General features: G+C 35.3%; 1 protein-coding gene across 1 annotated transcript in view; it reads left to right on the plus strand.

The window, feature by feature from the left end:
* The window catches only part of EZH2 (enhancer of zeste 2 polycomb repressive complex 2 subunit), a 113828-nt gene that overhangs the window by 78982 nt on the left and 14117 nt on the right, over window positions 1-20729 (plus strand). Inside the window, exons 6-10 of the mRNA XM_044678381.1 lie at window positions 4397-4513; window positions 9199-9319; window positions 10888-11028; window positions 11697-11799; window positions 16092-16255. Coding sequence (XP_044534316.1) covers window positions 4397-4513; window positions 9199-9319; window positions 10888-11028; window positions 11697-11799; window positions 16092-16255 — 646 coding nt within the window. The remainder of the gene's footprint in view (window positions 1-4396; window positions 4514-9198; window positions 9320-10887; window positions 11029-11696; window positions 11800-16091; window positions 16256-20729) is intronic.

Here is a 20729-nt window from a genome sequence, read left to right on the forward strand (position 1 = left end):
ATGTAAGATTTTGCTGCACTAATATATATTACAAATGATATATGTATATATTATTTATATCACAAACCGTTAAGCTAAGGCTTCAATCTAATTCTTCCCACTTTTAGAAAATACTTTAATTATTAATGTTTATGAATTACTTTTACTTTTATGCAATTTCCCAATATGTGACTCCACCCAAAGAGTCATCTCTTACAATAAAGACTAGGATAGATGAAAAAGCCTTTAATCAATATCTCATTCAAATCAGATAGAATTTTTTTGAACTCATATATTGTCTTAGAATCAATACTGTATATTGGTTCCAAAGCAGAAGAGCAATAAAGGCAAGGCAGTGGGAGTTAAGCACTGTTAGTAATATTCTGAAATTTTATTTGATCCACTTTGTGTCTTTGCATTCTTTGGATCATCTGTAGTTTTGATATTTGCCAATTGTATTATATTAGAATTTAGCTTTATAGTATTCCTAGGAAAATAATATTGAAAAGATAGAGTTTTGTGGCAAAAAGGGCTTAAAATCATTGAAAAACCCAGTTTTCCCAATTGTGACCTAATTTCCTTCTAGTCAAATCTTGGCCCAGCTTTTTGTCTATCAGTAGCATTTATGTGAGATATAGTTACAAATAGATTCGTTTATAACTTAGTGGGTCAGTTTCCCCAATGGCCTGTATTTATTAAGTCACTGTAATAAGCTACAACTTGTTTATACTCACTCAATTCACTTCCATTCAGCAAACGTCAAGTGCTCACTATTTTTTAAGCATTGTACCTTAGTCTGTAAGCATTTTGAAGCTTTGTACCTTAGACCTTAGTCTGGGTACGAGAAGATAACAGTGAGAAACTGTCCATTCTGGAGAGGCCTCCATGCTCTTTTCTTTTTCCATTGTCCTTTGTGTTACTCACAATTTTGATTTTTATTAGTTGAGTTTTCCCATGGTTCCCAGCCATATGTATCAACACTTTATTAAAAAAAGATACTAAAAAAGCAAAGAAAATATTGATGTTAAGATGAAGCTTCATTTTACGGTGTAGCTTGGAGTTGTTGAAAGTACCACATAGCTTCTTGACTGTAATCCAGCCTTTTCTCTTCTACCGTTTAAATTCTAGGCCCATTCCTTTGTCCCTTTATAGATATTGTTTGGTATTGTCTATACATCAGACTTGGTTGATATTTTAGTTCTGTTGAACCTTTCCCCCTCTTGTCTTTAATGTGTTAAAAGGGGCAGCTCAATGAGCAGGTGGGGAGAGAAGGATATATTTTAATAACAGGACAGTTCCTACTTATTTTTAGCTCACCATGTATGTTAATTCAGCCCTTTGACACTGGGATTGTTTAAACCTCTCACTACCATTTGCCTGCATGCTCCATTTTTTGGGGGGGATAGTAAAGTGTAATCCCTAATTGACCACTGAGCAGGGGAAGCCAATTTGACTTTTAGACTCTTCATTTGACTCTTCAAAAAGGAGTGACATTGGTCTCAAGTGGTGAATTTGGCCCTTGCTGAAGGAGGACATCTAAAAGGCTAAGAGAAATTTAGGATAAAGGAAAGCCAGATTGATGAATGCTTATATTTAGTTTGCTTTTTTTAAAGGAGTGACAATGGCTCTCTCTCTCTTCTTTCTTTTATTCTCCCATGATGCAGGTATTATTTCAGCAGAAACATGAAACTTATCATTTGGCAGTTAAACAGACAATTCCCTCTATAAGCCAGACCGGAGTTGAGCTTATTCAACCCTTTTGGGTGGATGGTGATAGTGGTGGTGTTTAGTTATTTTAGTTATGTCTGACTCTTAAACTGAGGCAAATGGAGTTAAGTAAGTATCCTGACTCCAGATCTGGCACTTTCTCCATTGTACCAGCAAGTTGTCCCTCTCTTGGTAGTAACCTCTTTCTACTGACATTATCCCTAAGATCAGGTAATACTTATTGAGATCTCAGGATCTTAGAACCTTTCAGGATCTCAGGATTGGTCATGAGTGTTACACAGTGTTTAACTCTTTTTTAGCTTTCCTGTTGTTTACATTATCCTCATCATTTTTAAGTCTGTTTTTCTGGTTTTGTTTACTATCAGTTAATAGCTTCCCATGTTTCTTTGAATTCTTTATATTCCTTTTTTCTCAAAGTGTAATAAGGTTGTAATGCATTAAAGTGAATTACAAATAATATTCATTGTGTTCGGATATCACAAACTATTAAGCTAATTTTACTCTATGAATTTCCAGTTTGTTTAAGAAAACATTAATTAGTAATTTTTATTGATAGTTTTTTTGCATGCCATTTTTTCAGTATATTCCTTCATATTCAGAGAGCTATTCTTTTTAATAAAGAATAAAAAAGAAGGGGAAAAAACCTAATTAGCACTTTTTTAGGTCAACCAGTATGTAAAGTGTTCCATATACATGGCTTTAGCCTCCTGAAATAATGAAAGGGAAGTGCATCCTCATATCTCTTTTTTGGTGTCAAACTCGTCATCAAAATTTCAAAGCATTAAGTTTCTATTGTATTAATGTTGTTTTGACCATTTACATAGTTGTACAAGTGTACATAGATTTTCAGATTTTAACTTCACTTTTTAAACAGTTCATTTTAAGTCTTCTCATACTTCTCTGAGTAATACTTCAATATTTTATCATTATCACATTTTAATGTTACATATTTTCATATTACATCATATTCCTATAATACAGCAACATCCATGCACAACATTTATTCAATTTTCCCACATAAATGAGCACTTAACTTTGTTTCTAATTCTTTGCTACTAGAATAAGTACTACAAAATGTTTTGATGTATATGAAGCCTTTCCTTTTTCTTTTCTTCCTTTTTTTCTATTTTTTTTTTCAAACATTGCTCTTTGGGGGGGTGTAGGCCCAAAAGAGGGATTTCTGAGCCTAAAAGGTATGGGCATCTTAATCACTTTTTTTTTAAAGCTTACTTCCAAAATGCATACAAGAATGTTGAGCCAATTCACACCTTAGGTATGAAACTTCATATAAGAATTTTTGTCCTTTCTCCCTGATGCTGCCAAGTATTGTCATGTTTATGTAATATGAAAGGTCTTGTAAAACTTCATAGAATGTCTCTGCAACAGATATTGGTATTTAACCTACAATTTGTCAACCTACAATTTGCTTTTGCTCACTGTAATTCTTTGGGGTGAGATATACTAATAATATCTCTTGACATGGTGTTCTTGTTGCCTTCAAGTACTTTCTTCCACTCCTTGCCTTGATTCTTTTAGTTGAATCTGTGAGCTGTCCTCCTGTTTAACTGTAACTTGATTTCATTTTATGGTTAATTTAGAATGGGGACAAAGAAAGACAAAGGGGGAAAGGATAGAGAGATATTAAATTGATGGAGAAGTAAATGTGCGTGGGAGGGGGGGAAGAAGGAAAATAGACTAGAAAACCAAAAGGCAGAAGAAACAAGTAGAGGAGAAAGATGTTCAGTAGGTTCTTAGATGCTACCAGATAGATTATCCTTCATAATTTGCCATTTATTTGGAGTGTGGGCATCATTGCCTTTTGATGTGTTGATTAAGCTTTGTCATAGCTCTTGTTTTTTATCCATAACCATTCAGAGGTTTCATTAGGGAGAAGTCATAATCAGGATTCCTTTGGAAGTTGAAATAAACTTTAGGGACAGATTAAAATAATACTGGGCTGTTTATGGCTACTGGCCAGAGATTTTCCATTCCTGATTTAATGAGTCACATATTTGTATTTCTCCTTGATATTCTTCAAAAAGTAGTTAAGTAGAAATTATGTATGAACTCATTTGTCTTTTGTCTCCCCATACCTCTTCTGATTTACTCCACTACATTAAGAATCTACTTTTTGGGAGGGAATACCTACAATGGTAAGACCAGAGATCCATCAAAGTATTGAAATTATAATCCAAGTATTAGAATATCAATTGATTGTTAGGAGCAAAATTCAGTTTGCTCTAAGAAAAAGTGATACTCATCTTCTTGGGTAAAGTGAAAAAACTAGATTGTTTTGGACTTAACCATAGGGTTAAAGTCTAATGGAAATGAAGGTTATAAATAAAGTATTAAGTAAAAATTTGATCTGAAGATGTAGCTACGATATGATCTTTAGGTTGGAGCAAGACTTTGTTAATATCAATGTAAGTATGGGAAAGGTTGGTGAGTATTTTGAAAGAAAACAGTTTTATCCATGACCTAAAAGATTTTTTTCAGTTTATGTAGGTGAATTGGATTTTTAAAAAAAGCTTTTTGCTTTAAGAAACTTAACAGTGATATTAATTTATTTTTCAAAATTACTTAAAGTAACAGCATTTCTTTTCAAATTGATGAATGCATTGATAGCTGTTTTGCTTTAAGTTAACTCATTTATCTTTTGAAGAATAAATTTAATTTTTTTCTGTTTTAGTGTTCTGTGACCAGTGATTTGGATTTTCCAAAACAAGTCATCCCATTAAAGACTTTGAATGCTGTTGCTTCAGTACCTATAATGTATTCTTGGTCTCCCCTACAGCAGAATTTTATGGTATGTAAAACATTATATATTTGAAATTTAATGCTAACATTATATAAACATAAAGCATAGATAGTTTTTGTTCACTTTATGAGGTGAACCAGTCAAGTAAGCACTAAAAAAAATTATCAAAGTAATAACTCTATTGTGAAATTTAATTGATTTATATAGTTTCCCATAAAAGTCCATCCTAGAATCTCTATTGCCTACTTTTTTCTTTTTGTTACTTCTTTCTAGGGCTGTCACTTTAAGTGACACTTTTTTTTTCCTAGCCTGTTTATTTATAATTTATAAATTTTTCAAGTGAAGGTTTCAAAAAATATGATCTTTAAAAAAAGGATATAGGTAATTATTTAAATTTATACCATAGCATACCAGTCATTATATTTACATTTTAAATCCAAGTTGGCTATTATACTAGTTCTTATCAGGAACTTCTAATTTTAGCTAATTTTTTGGTCAGCATTTAAAGAATAGTAGAATATACCGGATCAGGAGTGAGGAAGATCTGAGTTCAAATCCTGGATCAGATAGATACTTGTTAGTTTGCTTCTGCTTCCTTATCTGTGAAATGATGATAATTCCCAGGGTTGTTGTGATGATTAAAAAAAAAAAAGCATATATAAATGTCAGTTGTGATGATGATGATGATGATGATGATGGCGGCAATGATGATGGCGGCGGCGGCAGTAAGGTGCCCAGTGGATAGATGCTGGGCCTTAAGTCAAGAAGGACTCATCTTCCTGTGTGCAAATACACATACAAGCTGTGTGACCCATGACAAATCACCTAATCCTGTTTGCCTCAATTTCCTTAACTGTAAAATGAGCTGTGGAAGGAAATGACAGTGTCCTTGCCGAGAAAACCCCTAATGGGGTCACAAAGAATTGGACACAATTTGAAATAAAAGAACAACAATAACAAAAAATATAATTAAACATCAGATATTTTTATAGTACCTTTTTTTGTTGTTTGTCTTGCACATTCTTGTTGGTATGTTATTTTGTTTGTTTTTAGTTATGCTAAGATTAAGAACTCCCTCTTTTAAAATTTTCTTTAGTTTCTTCAGTACATTAAGAAAGATGAGGAAACTCCTACTATATGTGAAGATAAGCTATTTAACTATTCTTCCTGGAGAATTACCTGGGTGGGGATACTGAGAAGTTAAGTGACTGACTCTTGGTCACACAACCTCAGTCTATCACAGGGGACTTGAGCCCAAGTTGTTTTTACCCCAAGATTGGCCCTTTATTTCCTATACCATGATGCCTATTTTTCCTTTATTATTTCAAATTTAAGGCCCAGTAACTTAAAGTGAATTCCAAGTAAATTTGATGGTCTTATCCTAGTAATCATTGAAAATGAATATAAAGTCTGAGATTGGAAAATTGGATTAAAGGTTTATGTATAAATACTTCTGGGAAAATTTTTTTTTTTAAAACCATGCTGTAGCTACATTGTTTCTGAGTTGTTTCATTTTACGTAAGAGTCATACTTTAAAGGTTATGGGTAAACTGAATTTCAGGGAAAAATGCTTATACAAAGCAAATTTTCTTGTAGTCTTGTATTATAATTTCAGGGCTCTTATTTTTATTCTAATGGAGCTTCAGTTGGAAATGGTTCTTAATATTTTAGTTTTCTCTGTCCTCAGGTGTTTCTGTCAAATATTTCATCTGTAAAACCAACACTTTAGGAAAATTCCAATAGAGGATCCCAGCAGATGAGAGAAAGCATTTTTAATACAGATAATGAAATCTAGTCTTCTTGGGTTGGGTTTTTTTGTTTTTTGTTTTTTTTTTTTTTTTGCATATTGCTTTTTTCTTAAATGATATTGTATTAGCAAAAGCTAGCCTTTCAACTTAAGACTATTAAGTCAGTAATACATGAATATTTAATATTTGGACTGACTTAAACTGTGCCTTTGTGTTACTTAAAGGCAGGGAAATAGCACTCTAAAATATTAAATTACGACCTTTTTCTTTAGTATTTTGTGTATATTATCAGTCCTTGAAAGAATTTTGTGATTTTTTACTTGTATAAATTGGTCAGTATTTACTGTGCTGACTTTTAGGTGGACAAAATTTATAGTTTTTCTTAGTTATACTAATTAAAATTGTAGCTGGAGGCTAAATTTAGTTAAGTAGAATAAAAAGTAAGCTCTAGAAGGAATACTTTAATAGGGTACATCTCGAATGGAAGTATTAAGTAACTTAAGGCTTGGCATATAACAAATAGATAATATGTAAAATATAGCAATGCTTTATCATCATCATCAACTGGTTTATAGCATATGCCTGTGTATATTCCTTTTCTTTCTCACCTTTCAGCTTATTTCAAAAGTTTTTTTTCTGAGAGTTTATTATCTTGTAACCTTTTATTTTCCTGTTTTAAAAAAAAAGCACTTAACTATCCTACTTATAAAACAATTTCACATATTAACAAATAGTGCTTATTTTATGTTTTAGCTGAGTAACCAAATTTCAGATTTTGACTTTGTTGTATTTTTATTGCAGCTTCTTGTTATATATTTTTATATTAAAATGGGAAGACCATGAATATCATTGGGGATTTAGATTGAAAACAGATGTGAAAAATATGTTTATGCCAGACTTCATCTAAATACATACACTATCTTATGTAAACCTTATTTACCTGAGGGTGGGATGTTGGCTGAAAGGGGTCTGGGGATCAGTCTGAATTAAAGATCTTTGAGACATTTGAAAAATAAGCTCTAATGCTCTCATGTGAAATAAATGGAACTAGGGTAAATGTTGGAAAGTAGTTGGGATTAGTATTAATGAGCTTGCTAATTAATTGTTTACATATAAGTGTTTTTAATATACCTAAAAATCTCTAGAGGTTTAAAAATTTCCTTTATAATTTAGTTTATACTCTTGGTTTACTTTAGCAAGGTGTAGACAGACATTAGTCCATTTCTTTCTAAATCTGAGTATGTGGCATTCAACTGAATGAGGTTTTAGTATTGTTCCAGAAACTAATTTTGAGAGTCTTAATGTGATTGCAGTGGTATCTGGTGAAGGGGGAAAAAAAGAAGCAATCTTTTCATATTTTGTGAAGTAAATTCTGTAAGGACATAACAGTTTCTAAGGCTATCATCAGATATTGTATTTAAAGCACTCAGGCTTTAGGCTGGGCAAGAGCCAAAGCAAATTGAGCACACATTTTTCTGCCCTTTAAAGGGGACTGCTTTTCTTGTACTGCAGATAAAAATTTTAGGGTATAGGAAGGTAGATTTAATTGTAATGATGGTCAGATGGTTCACCAAATGGTGAAATAAATCTCTCAGAGAAAGGATATGAGTGGAAAGGAATGAATGCGAGAGAGAAAATAGAACTTTTGATACAAAATTTTGAAAAGTTACTATAGGGGGAGAAATAGCAAATGAAAACTTGAATCTTTATATGCCAAGATGTCAAAAATTAAACACTCAAATTTACTCCGAAACTGTTAACTTTTAAGCTCTGTGAAAGATAGCATTACATTATTCTTACAAACTTTCAAATTTAAAGTCTTATTGCTTGGTCATTTCCCTTTTGTTTGGCCTTTTATATCCAGTTGTTTACCAGGTCATATTTTATAGTAACTCCCTAAGTCCTTCCCTTCTAAATTTTTTGCTCCCTAGCTGTAAATTCCAGACCTTAATTATCTCACATTTCCGTGAATACTATAACTACCTAGTAGCCAATTTGCCTGTTGGTACTCCACAAATCCAGACTATATGGTAGGTGACAATAATCACAGCTATTTTCTGAAAGTGTGCTTTTAATTATATCACTCAGAAACCTGATGTGATTTCCCATTTATTTTCTCTCCATCAAGCCAGATTTCTCAGACATGTGTGACTTAGACCACCATCAATTGTTCTTTTCATCAAATTACTTTATTTCTTGCTTTTCCCAGATGAGAGCTTTCCTCTATCCACAAAAAAAAAAAAAAAAAAAAAAAAATTGCCTTCTGTCCTTTGCATATGAGTTGCTTCTTATTGTGTTTTTTTTCTTCCCAAAGTGCCCTCCTCCTCCTGATCCCTGTGCTAAGCCTTGGCCCTCTCCTTCTTCCAAACTTGGCTACAAAGTCACATTCCTCATTCAGCCTTCCTTGAATAACTCCACTCAGTTGATACACATCTTATCCTAATACTAAAGTGTTTATTTCTTCACTTTGAAGTAAGTAGTCTATAGTTTTATATATAGGTGATATCCTGGTGCCATAAACTTTAAAGGACTGTCCTTTTTTTTTTTTTATTTGGATGCACTGTAATTTTGTGTCATAAAAACTTGAAAAAAGTAGGTATAATTAGTTTAAAGTTTGGAGATCTTTTAAAGATGATATATTAGCTGGCTTTTTTGGCCTTTTCTTCCTTTGTACAGGTTTATATCTTTTCCATGTCTGTATTATCTGCTTTCCTTTTTACAGCTTTCCATGGAGCCTTTGACTGTGCTTTTTTTCCAAAATGATCATTCAGTAATTCTTGGTTCACTAGTAAAATAATTCTTTTGTAATTTTATCTTCATGGAACAAAAGTTTTATGTTTTACCATTTTAGTTTGGGTTGCTAGGGTGTAACGCTTGGATAAACCCTAGAACTGTGTTCATATAATGTTCTATGAGAAAGAATCATCTAGTTTTCTATTTTGCTACTTTGAGATTAACTGACCTTTTTAAACATCTTACTTTTAGGTGGAAGATGAGACAGTTTTACATAACATTCCTTATATGGGGGATGAGGTTCTTGATCAGGATGGAACTTTCATTGAAGAATTAATTAAAAATTATGATGGAAAAGTACATGGAGATAGAGGTGAGCTATGCACATTGATATATTTAATTTTTTGAGGAGTGGTAGAGTTCGTTCATTTAACGTAGTTTAATTGTGGATAACAGATTATGAAGAAGTTATATTACATTCTTTGCTTCTAACTAGAGAAATACTCTGAGACCATATTACTTTTCTATGCCTAATTTTCCTCACTTATAAATTTGGAATTGAATTTTCAACCTGAACAACAGATCAATTAAGAAATGGTACTTATCCATCAGTCTTATATCCTACATGTTGCTTGAGTCAATGTTTGTCCCCGGGTCATTGTTTGGAGACCAGGAAGTATCCATTGCCCTATAGTATCATCTTTTCTCTCTTAAATCCTTTAATGTGTATTGGTTCCAAGGTAGAAGAGTGGTGGTAAGGGTGAAGCAATGGGGATTAAATGACTTGTCCAGAGTCACATAGCTAGGCAGTGTCTGAGGACATGCCTCCTCCTTCCCCTCCTTATCTTGCTTGATGCAGTGCCTGGAATTCACACAGATTTGTGAATATTTGGGAAGAAAAAGCAAACAGTCGTTTATTAGCTGCTTACTGTATGCCTGACACTACCCTAAGAAGAGGGAGGGGTTAAAAATGACAAGAAAGACAGTCTTTCCCATCAGGGAGTTCATGATCTTCTAGACCAGTGATGGGCAAACTTTTTAAAGAGGGGGCCAAAGGAAAGGAAATGCTCATCTGTCAGTCTGTTTCTAAGGCAACTCTTTCTTTTGAAGTTTCATTGTATTGTGTCCTCCTCATTATATTAGTTAGATTAGGAATAATGTCTCGCTGCCAGATAGAACATTTCAGGGAGCCACATCTGGCCTTCCAGCCCGAGGGCTGTAGTTTGCCCATCACTGTCCTAGACCATAAACAAAAAGGAGCTTAACACATGGGAAAAAGAACGTATCTGGGACTAGACTGAAGAAGTCCCAGAAGTCTGGAAAGGAACGAAGGCTAGCTAGCCTGAGCCTTTCCTAAAATGGAAGGTCCAGGAAGAAATCACCAAGGAGAGCAGTGAGGCTATTGTGAGTCCCCTGTGGGTTTTCTGAATATGTCATGGCTTCTGATGAGTCCTTTGTGTCTCCATTTTTTGTGGAATGAAATAAGTAATGTCCTTGTCCCTGATTTTTGAAAAGTGGTAGAGGAGAGACAATGGTTGCCTGAGGAAGAAACTGATGTTGTATCTCCACAAAGTATTTGTTAAAAATGTTAATTGGACGAAGGAAATATGTTAACACTATCATTAGGATATTCATTGAGTGTAGACTCTTGAGATGAAGAGTTACAGAATATATCAATTATGATTGTAGGAGGCAAAGAGAAGGTCCATCTCTAGAACCTTTTGTGGTAGATGACTGGTCCCAGGTAGTGCATGAGTGCCATGCCTAACTTGAGGATGATGGGAACAGGCCACAGAACTTCAGGATTTTATTAGGGTTAGCGTTGAAATTATAAATTGTTTTTTTCCAATTTGCATGTTAGTTCTAAGTGATATACTGTTTATTTCAAAATAAGAGATTAGGTTGGCACTTTTTATAACATTTAAATGTGATTAATTTCAGAATGTGGGTTTATAAATGATGAGATTTTTGTGGAGTTGGTGAATGCTCTTGGTCAATACAGTGATGATGAAGATGATGATGATGGGGATGATCCTGATTTAAGAGATGAAAAACAAAAAGATTTAGAGGATAACAGAGATGGTATGTTTTGTCTTTTGCATTCTTAAAGCAGTATTTATGACTGTTTATTTTCAAAATAATACAATAAATGGTAGTTTTATTAACTTTTTGCTTAAAACTGTACTAACACTTTTGGGATCATCTATACTAGGCAAACAACCAAAATAATTTGCTTCTTTGGTCTCACCAAACATTTATTAGGAGAATTTATTGTTCTTTGATACTAGATTAATGAAAACCCAGGATTATGTTAGTGTAGAAAGGCTTGAAGAATTCATCAGAGAATTATTAAACTATGTAACTTTGGAGCTCAAATATCTTAAATGTCATCTAGTTTCCACTCCATCATATAGTTTAGGAACCTGAGCTCTAGATAAATAAAATACTTTGTAGCTCATGATTACAAAGCTAGTTAGTTCTAGCAAGCACTAGAATGCAGATTCTGGGAATTAGAATTTGTGCTGTTTTTAGCCTACCTGGCAGATGAATAATCTTTAAAATGCTATTTCTTTTTACTTTTGCCTTTACATTCATTTTAAGTTTATTAAAAATGGGAATTAATATGGCACTTAAAGTAATTTCTCTCTTGATTACTGATTTTTGTCTTAAGTTTTGATTTGGAGAATTTGATCTCTGAAGAAAATTTCATAGTGTATTCTTTTTTTCTCCCTCCTTTCATTTCTGTTTAGATAAAGAAAGCCACCCACCTCGGAAATTTCCTTCTGACAAGATTTTTGAAGCCATTTCTTCAATGTTTCCTGATAAAGGAACATCAGAAGAGCTAAAGGAGAAGTAAGATTTTTCTCTAGAAGTGCTGCCTCTTTACCTTAAATATAACTTGTTTTCCTTCTTACCATATGAAGTGTTACTTGTGAAACACTTAGTATAGTGCCTGGTACACAGTAGATGATTGGTTTCTTTCCCCTTCTTGGCTCCTGGAAATGAAACTGACATAGCTGACCAGCCGCTCTGCGGCATTACATTTTCTTTTACAAAACAGAATCGTGTATGTATGTTTGTTGTGTGGATGTTATGTGTATGTATGCATGTTTGTATGTTAAAGATGGAAGGGTCCCCCCCTACGCTCCCTCCCCCCCTGATGTTTTTTAGGGTAAGTAGTAAGTTCACTTGGGATTTTAAAGTCTTTTACTATTGCCCTAGGTTTCCTCTTTCCTGAGTGTGCCCTACCTATTATTTGATTAGGTTTATCTAAACTGAGCCTATTTAATTTTCCCTTTTTTGTCTTAAGATTGCCAGCCTTGACTGTTTGAAATTCTGGTAGGATTAGAGGGTAAACAATGCTGGAGAAGCTTTTCCTCTTCCACCTCTTAGCCTAGTTTTATGCTCATAAGACCAGCAGGTAGAGATGGGGCCCGGAAATGTGATAAATGCCTTCTCCACTAGCTCGGGCTATAGGACTTCCTAGCTCTGCATTTCCCTTTCTAAAAGTCTTGACTCATGGGTTAGTGTAGTCCAGGAGTTAGAATGTAACCCTTTGGAGTCTAGGAGACCTGGATTCAAATGCTGCCTCTGATAACTAAGTACTAAACAACCTTGGCAAGCCTTGGACAAGTTTAGACTTTTATGATCTCAAGGAGTTCTCATATGGGAGATTCCCAAACTTTCAGAATTACAGGTCCTTGACATATCATGGCATTTATTTCTGGTGGCTAGTTCTACTTCCTCTCAAAATTTGTTCTTCAGCGGTTATTTCAGTCTTATTCTTACAGACATTTCTTATGCCTGTGAAAGTATGACTTTTCTCAATTATCTCTCAGATATTTGATTGATTGCCTTGCCTTTTCCATCCTTAGAGAGGGGTATGTAGTTAAAATGGTGAAGCTGGCTGCCATTTGTTGGAATTTGGGTAACAATTCATGATATGTCATTCTTTCTCCTTCCCTAAGACTGAGTTAAAAAAAAAGTAACTGCTTTCCCTTTCACTAATAAAGCAAATTTGTCTCTTACAAGATCAGAGCAGAAGAAGAATAGTTAATTCTAATGCCATTTAAAGGGAATCAAGGACATTGCAGGAAACCTATTTGCACAGCAATGGGCCCCAGAAGGCATTAAGGTTACCAATCCTCTTAGATCCAGGTTTTTGCATTATTATGCCAAGCTTCCTTGCATCTTGAACCTTCAGTTTTCTCATATGCAAAATCTAGTACCAGAAACCTGTTTTACCCATCATTATATCAGTAAGCTTACAGTTTATTTTAGTAGTGATTTATTCTCATTATTTGGGTCAGAATTAAATATCCCAAATGAATCCATAAAATAAAAAAATTTTCATTTCCCTTTTTTTTAACCCTTACCTTCGCATCTGTATAGTGGTTCCATGGCAGATTAGTAAGGGCTAGGTAGTGGGGATTAAGTGACTTACCCAGGGTCATATAGCTAGGAAGTGTCTGAGGCCACGTTTGAACCCAGGACTTCCTGTTTCTAGGTCTGGCTCTCAAAACACTGAGCCACTTACCTGCATGCTGTGCTTTATAAAGCCTTCCCTGTAGTTAACATGGACCCTCCCTTTTTTGAGTTAAAATATAATCACAAATATTATCTCTGTAATTGCACTTTCATTTTTTACCTTTTCTTAATTTCATGTATGACATATCTCCGGATTAGACTGTAAACAACATGAGAGAAGGTATGCTGACTTCTTTATCTCTCATAATGCTTCCTATAGTTCCATGAATGCAGTATATTGCTCAATAAGTATCTGTTGAATGAAGGAATCCTAATGTTTGGAAGTGTTTCCATGCCATCTAGCCAAACTGTGGGGGGACACCAGACAACATGTTAATCTTAACATGAATCTTATTGGCCAGCCCTTTTCAAGAAGCCTTTCAATAGACTTTTTTGTGTGTGCCTTAAAGTTCTGACCTCTATCCTCTCCCCAAATTACCATTCATTTGGGGACAGAAGAACCACAAGCCACCTGGGCTACTTCTCATACTTTTATAACATGTTATTATTTAGATTTGGTCTTACCCAAAGAATCTTAGTTTGGCCTGGGAGTAACATAGAAGTTATTTTTCTTTTCATGGAACCTTAATTACTCTTTATAGTGGTGGAGCATCATAGTCACCTGATAGAATGGCTGACAGCCTTTCCAATCTTTGGAGAAATTAATCTTAAGTAGATAAGGGATAAAATAGTTGCCTCTTTTATTATTCTTGGCAAATCATAAAGGATTTTTCTGTATATCATAATCAAAGCCATATCCTTTCTGATTAGAGGATAGAAGTTTGTAGACTTGGAGCTAGCTGGTAGGGATTGTAAAGGCTATCTAGTCCCATCTATTTCTTTTATAGATAAGGACTCTGAAGGCTCAAGAAGGATTAGTCGTTTGATGAAAGTTGTTTAGGAAATGACAGAGTTGGGATTTAAATCCCTGTCCTCCTGCTTTCCAAATTCACTGTTCTTTGTCCTGTCTTGCTTTCTTTCTTGGGTTTCTTAGTAGAATTGGAAAAACTGGTTTGGCCTTATGTGAAGGTCTCTGATATAGTTGGAATGGCAGGACATACAGGTTCCAAGACTACCTGCAGGATGAGCTTTGGAGAAATTGCCTAACATGGCAGTTACTAGATGCATTGTAAATCTACTCAGAAACTCTTACTGCATGATAGATGATTCAAGTATTTGGGTATACACTATTTAAAAAATAAGTTGTTTTTGAAAAAAATTGGGAGGAAAACACTTTGTTACCTCTACTTTGTGTGTATACAGAATAAACATAACAAGCTAAGAATAGTTACTTACAAGGCAGTTTGAGAGAGTGACAACTTAGAGCAGTTGTAAGGCTCAGGAAAAGCTTTGTGTAGAGCAGTGGTTCCCAAACTTTCTTGGCCTACCGCTCCCTTTCCAGAAAACAATTACTTAGTCCCCTGGAAGTTAATTTAAAAAAAATGTTAATAGCAATTAATAGGAAAGATAAATGCACCTGTGGCCATCACCACCCCCCTGGATTGCTGCAGCACCGACCAGGGGGTGGTGGCGCCCACTTTGGGAATCACTGGTGTAGAAGGTAGTGCAGGAAAGACTGAGGTGAGCAGGTTTGCTGTGAGTATTCACAGCAAGAGGAGAGGCTGCAATTGGGAGATGGAGTGTGGGGTGGCAAGGAATAGAGACCAACTTTGGTAGCCCTCATGATGTGGATAGGTGAGTTATGTAGGCACAATATATTTGTGGACCAAGAAGGTCGTGAAGGACATTACAAGGTAAATAGAAAAGTTTAGGTCTGGTTCTAAAGGCAGTAGAGAAAACCACTGGGGTTTAATGAATAGGGGAGTGACATGGTCAGATCTATACTCAGGGAAAATAATTTTGCAGCAGTGAGGTAAATAGACTGAAGTAATAGGTAAAGACAAAGCAGGAAGACTATTCGCAGTATCCTAGGGGAGAGGTAATGAGAACCTGGTCTAAGACAGCTCTGTGAGTAGAGAGAAAGGTTTGGATGCAAGCGATATTTTTATTTCATTTAAAAAAAATTGAGGAGCAGGTAGATGGCTCAGTGGATAGAGAACCAGGCCTGGATTTGGGAGGACCTGGGTTCAAATTTGGCTTCAGATACTTTTTACCTGTGTGACCCTGGGCAAGTCACTTAACCCCCAATTCCTAGCCCTTACCGCTCTTTTGCCTTAGAGCCACTATACCATATTGATTCTAAGATGGTAGGTAGGGTTTAAAAAAAGATACCTCTTATTTTCATATTGCATTAATTTATAGATACATCCCTTTGCCATGGAAAGGATTTAAAAAAGAAAATAAATCAGTTTTATTACAATTACTTTGTATATCTGGGGCCAGTCTTGGTCATTATTATTTCTCAGTATTCAGACTGATTTTCTCTTCCTATTTACATTATCGTAGTCATTAGGTGTGTTGACTTCCTAGTTCTGTTTACTTCACTCTGCCTCCATTGATACTCTTTTGCCCGCCTCTTTGTATGTGTATGTGTATGTCTGTGCAGCTAAATATTGAAAAGACAGTTACAATGAACATTTGTCAAATGCTGATAAAAATTTAGTTTTCAAAAATAATCTTTGTTCCCATTACCAATTTTTTAAAATTACTGCTTTTAGGTACAAAGAATTAACAGAGCAGCAACTTCCAGGAGCCCTTCCTCCTGAATGTACACCAAACATAGATGGACCAAATGCTAAGTCTGTTCAGAGGGAGCAAAGCCTGCACTCATTTCATACTCTCTTCTGCAGGCGCTGCTTTAAATATGACTGTTTCTTACATCGTAAGTTCAATTATTGTACGTTTTGGTTTACTTTTTTTTGCTTATAAAATGTTATGTTTAATGCAATGCAGATTGGAAAAAATGAAATATAACCCCATTTAGGAAAAATGCCATCAGTTTTTACAGTCATAATTTATTACTTATCTTATGTTTAGCATTTAAAGTGTACATTTAATTTGATGTGGTCAGGTTTTTTATTTGTCCATTGGAAATTGTAGTAGTGCTTTTTATACTTTGTTAATGTTTTTGTACTCAGATTTTCCACTAACTTAGAATAGAAGTAGAAGCTCATTTTAAAGAATATGATTTTAAAATTAACTTCTATGCACATATGTCAGAAGGCTTTATAAATTGTTAAGACATGATATAAATGTAAAGTGACGTTTTATTCTGTGTCCCAGCCTGTTGGTCTTTATTCATACCATTTTTTTTTTTAATTTTCATGTGATACAGCATGTTGAAGAAGAAATCCTGTAAAACAGGTGGTTGCCTAGATTCTGGCCTTTTTCCAACAAATTTTTATAATGGTGAATAGTACCTATGAGTGAATAGCTGAAAAATGTTAGATTTCCTTAATTGAATGTACTTGTACACCCATAGTAATGTTTTATTTATTCAACATTATTGGAGAATTGAATCTGACTCTGGGGGAAACAAAGACAGAAATGAAATAACCCTTGGCCTTAAGGATCTTACTTTCTATTGTGGAGATACATCATGAATATATAACTTTATACACATTAATTTCAAGAAGAAAGCATTAAAATGACAGGAATCAGGAAAGGCCACATGTAGGAATAAGCCCCTTAGCTGTGTTTTGAAGTAAGCCAAGAATTTTGTGAGAAGAGCTAAGCAGAGAGGATGGAATGCATATCGAATTTAGACAACCACATTTTGCAAAAGCATGGAGGTGGGAGATGGCAGGCCATTTATTCATAGGGAACCTTGCAAACCAAGGTAGTGTAATATGAAGGATATAAAGTGAAGGTAGTATGAAATAGAGCTAGACAGGCCATAAGAGTCAAACTGAGGGACTTTAAATGCCAGGGTTGAGAGTATTATATTTTATTCCAGAGTAATAAGGAACCATTGAATATTTTTCAGTAAGAAAGCGACATGGCCAGAAGCTGCTTTTTAGAAACATCAAGTTGTATGTACTGCAGAAGGGAGAAATTGGAAGCAGGAAGATAGATGGCTATTCAAGTTATAAGTCAGAGGAGATGAAGGTCTGTGTTAGGATAACAGACTGTGAGAGTAGAGATGGAAGAATCCTTGTGTAAAGGGGGAAAATGGGAAGATTATGGTTGGACCGGATACTTAAAGTTTGGATACCAGGGATCAATTACTTGATTCCAAAATAACAGACCCAAGACAGGATGACTTTTATGGTGGTTTATTTATAATTAGGAAGATGAAGGTAGGAAAATGAGAGAGAGAAACTCTGGCCTGGACTGGAGGCCCGAACCAGGGAGGCTTCAGGGGCCCCAGCAGAGGGGTACAGAGGTTAATTAAACAAGAGAGGCCTCCCTGAGGCTAGGGCCTCCAGAAATGCCAAGGGAAGAGAGTCAGCCTAACTTACTGACATGACAATTCAAAGCGAAGCAGTCTTAGATCTCATCAGAGCTCCTCCAACACCAAGATCAAGAGCAAGAGCCCTTTACAGGAAGTTACCATCATATTTTAAAGATAGCACCTTTCCTCAATTCCTGTGTCTACCTCCAGTTTCATGTGGACTAATGGCAGCCTCAACACTGTTTTGGACTGCCCACGGGGTGGTCACTTGTTTTTGATTTCTCACTTACTATCACATGTGGGTCACAGACCTCCCCCACCCCACTTAATTCTAAGTTGGGTGGGGTGACATTATTCCTGGTGGCTAAAGTCTAAAGAATTAAAGTGGGTGAGCTAATTCCATTTACACATCTGGAAGAGATGTCATGGAGAGGCAGAGGGCTTATAACTTGATACTTGGGGTAGAGGGTGATGCAGGAGAGTGAAGAGGAAAGAATTATGCCAAGGTTATGGATCTGGATCATTGTAAAACTGGTGAAATAAGTTTGGAGTTGGTATGGATTTTATGAAAAATGGAATGAGTAACTTTTGGCCATTCTGAATTCGAGATGCATATGGGAATCCAGGTGGCAATATACAGCAGAAAATTTGTATGAAGGGTTGATGTTGAGGAGCTAAATTAGGGTTGGCTAAATAGTTGTGGGAGTCCCCCAGCATTGAGATGTCAATTGAATCCTTAGGAACTGATGAAATCACTGAAGAAGAAAGCCCATGACTGAGTAAGCCTTGGAAGATGCCCACATTTAGTGAATGGGAACAGGATGAAGCAACAATGGAGACTAGAAAGAAATGGTGAGACCAATGTGAGAGCAATCAAGAGTGAGCAGTATTTCAGAATCCTAGGGAGAAGTTGGTAGCTGTCAGTATGAAAAGCAGAAGAGATTATATAGAATGAGAACTAAGAAAAGGCCAGTGAATCTAGCCTTTAAGAGAATTGTTGGTAACCTCAGAGCAATCAATTTGTGCTAGGTAGTATGTGGTCAGAAGCCATATTGCAAGGGATTGGGAAAAAAAATTGGAAGAGTGAATTATAGCTTAAAGGACTGCTAGGGTCAAGTTTTCTTATGGTCAGAGAAGACCCAGGTACTTTTCAGGTGGCAGGAAAAGAGTGAAAGCCTGAGGATGAGAAGAGAAGAAATAATCTAAGGGGATTATCAGTAACACAAAAGATCTGCCTCTGTCAAGAGATCTGAGGAAGGGAATGGGAAGATAATGAAGAGAAGGAACTTTGGGGAAGGAGCAGGAGTTTGAAATAGTCTTTATTTTCTCATAAAGTAGGGGGCAGACTTTGCTGGGAGGGAAAAAGGAAAGAGGTGAGTGAAGTAGGAGGTCTGGTATAGTAACTAGGGAGAATATAATAGAGACTTTGGGGTGATTAAGAAAAACTCTTGTGCAGCAGTAATGGCCTACTGAGATACATTTGTAATCCATATGAGTTTTCCAGATAGTAACCATACTGTTTACTATGGTATAAATCTTGCCAAAATTGTTACCTGAATAAAACAAAATATTCCTCAGGGTTATAGACTAGGGGTCGGCAATGTATGGCTCTCAAGCCACATATGGCTCTTTTGAGGGTCAGATATGGCTCTTTCTGCAGGAGCCATAAAGTCAATTTTTTTTCAGGCGCTGTTACAGGAGCCGCACTGTGAGCACTGTACGGCTCTCACGAAATTACATTTTAAAAAATGTGGCGTTCATGGCTCTCACGGCCAAAAAGGTTGCCGACCCCTGTTATAGACTTTTGGGGGCATCATTTATTATATTTTTGAGGATGTTTAGGGTTCATATAATCATATAGAAAGTGGTTTGACCTCATACTAAATATTCCAGATTGCTATGGACGCTTTTTGAATGCTTATGTCTACCTTTTCTCCTTCCAGTTTTTCTATAATTGTATCAGCTATATCTATTCCTGATTTTCATTTCTCCTTTGCCATTTTCTTAATTTTTAAATTTAAACTTTCCTCCCAGCTAATTTGCTTTTACCCAGATAACTTTCTAGATTGTTCATGCCTGATCTGACTAATTATAAAATGAAGAAATTCTCTTAATATTAAGTTGGAAAAAATATTAACACTTGTAATGAGTAGATTTTTAGATTTGGATCTAAAGTAAATTAATTTGTAATAATTGATGCTTTAGGCAATTTGCCAACTCACTATATTTGTGCTCTCCATGCTGAGCATTTCAGGACTTTCATTTTGATTTAGCTTTTATAACAGCTCTCAAACCCTTAGTCATGATGTATCCTTCATTTAGAAAACAAAACAGCATATTTAAAAGAGTAATTTTTATTTTATCATTTTGTGTTGTATTCAAATATAATCCTAGCAAAGGGAGAAGGAGTAAGAGAATAGAGTTATAGTCTTAGAACTGGAAGGGACCTCAGACTATCTAGAAGTAGTCTAGCCTCTTATGTTACAGATGAGGAAGCTGAAGTCCAGAGAGCTTAAATGGTAAGAGAGGGCATTAATTCAGAATAACAGCAATGACAGTGATTTAGATGTATTGCTTTAAGGGTTATCAGGCACTTTGCATAATTAATTAATCACCATTTTTTAGATAAGAAAATTAAGGCAGAGACATAGTGATTTACCCAGAGGATGATATAGTCTGTAAGTTTCTCAGAGGATCACAAAACGTCATTTCCAATTAACTTGTATTCTCTCTCCTTCCTCCCCCCCCTCCAAAAACAAAACAAAACAAACAACAACAACAAAAAAAACCCCCCAAAACCCTTACCTTCTGTCTTAGAATGGATACCAAGGCAGCAGAGTGGTAAGGGCCAAGCAACTGGGGGTTAAGTGTCTTGCCCCAGAGTCACACATCTAGGAAGTATCCGAATTCAGTATAGAACCCAGGATCTCCTGTCTTCAGGCCTGGCTCTATCCACTGAATC

The sequence above is a fragment of the Gracilinanus agilis genome, chromosome 5 (assembly GCF_016433145.1).
Source record: "Gracilinanus agilis isolate LMUSP501 chromosome 5, AgileGrace, whole genome shotgun sequence".
NCBI classification, from domain to species: Eukaryota; Metazoa; Chordata; class Mammalia; order Didelphimorphia; family Didelphidae; genus Gracilinanus; species Gracilinanus agilis.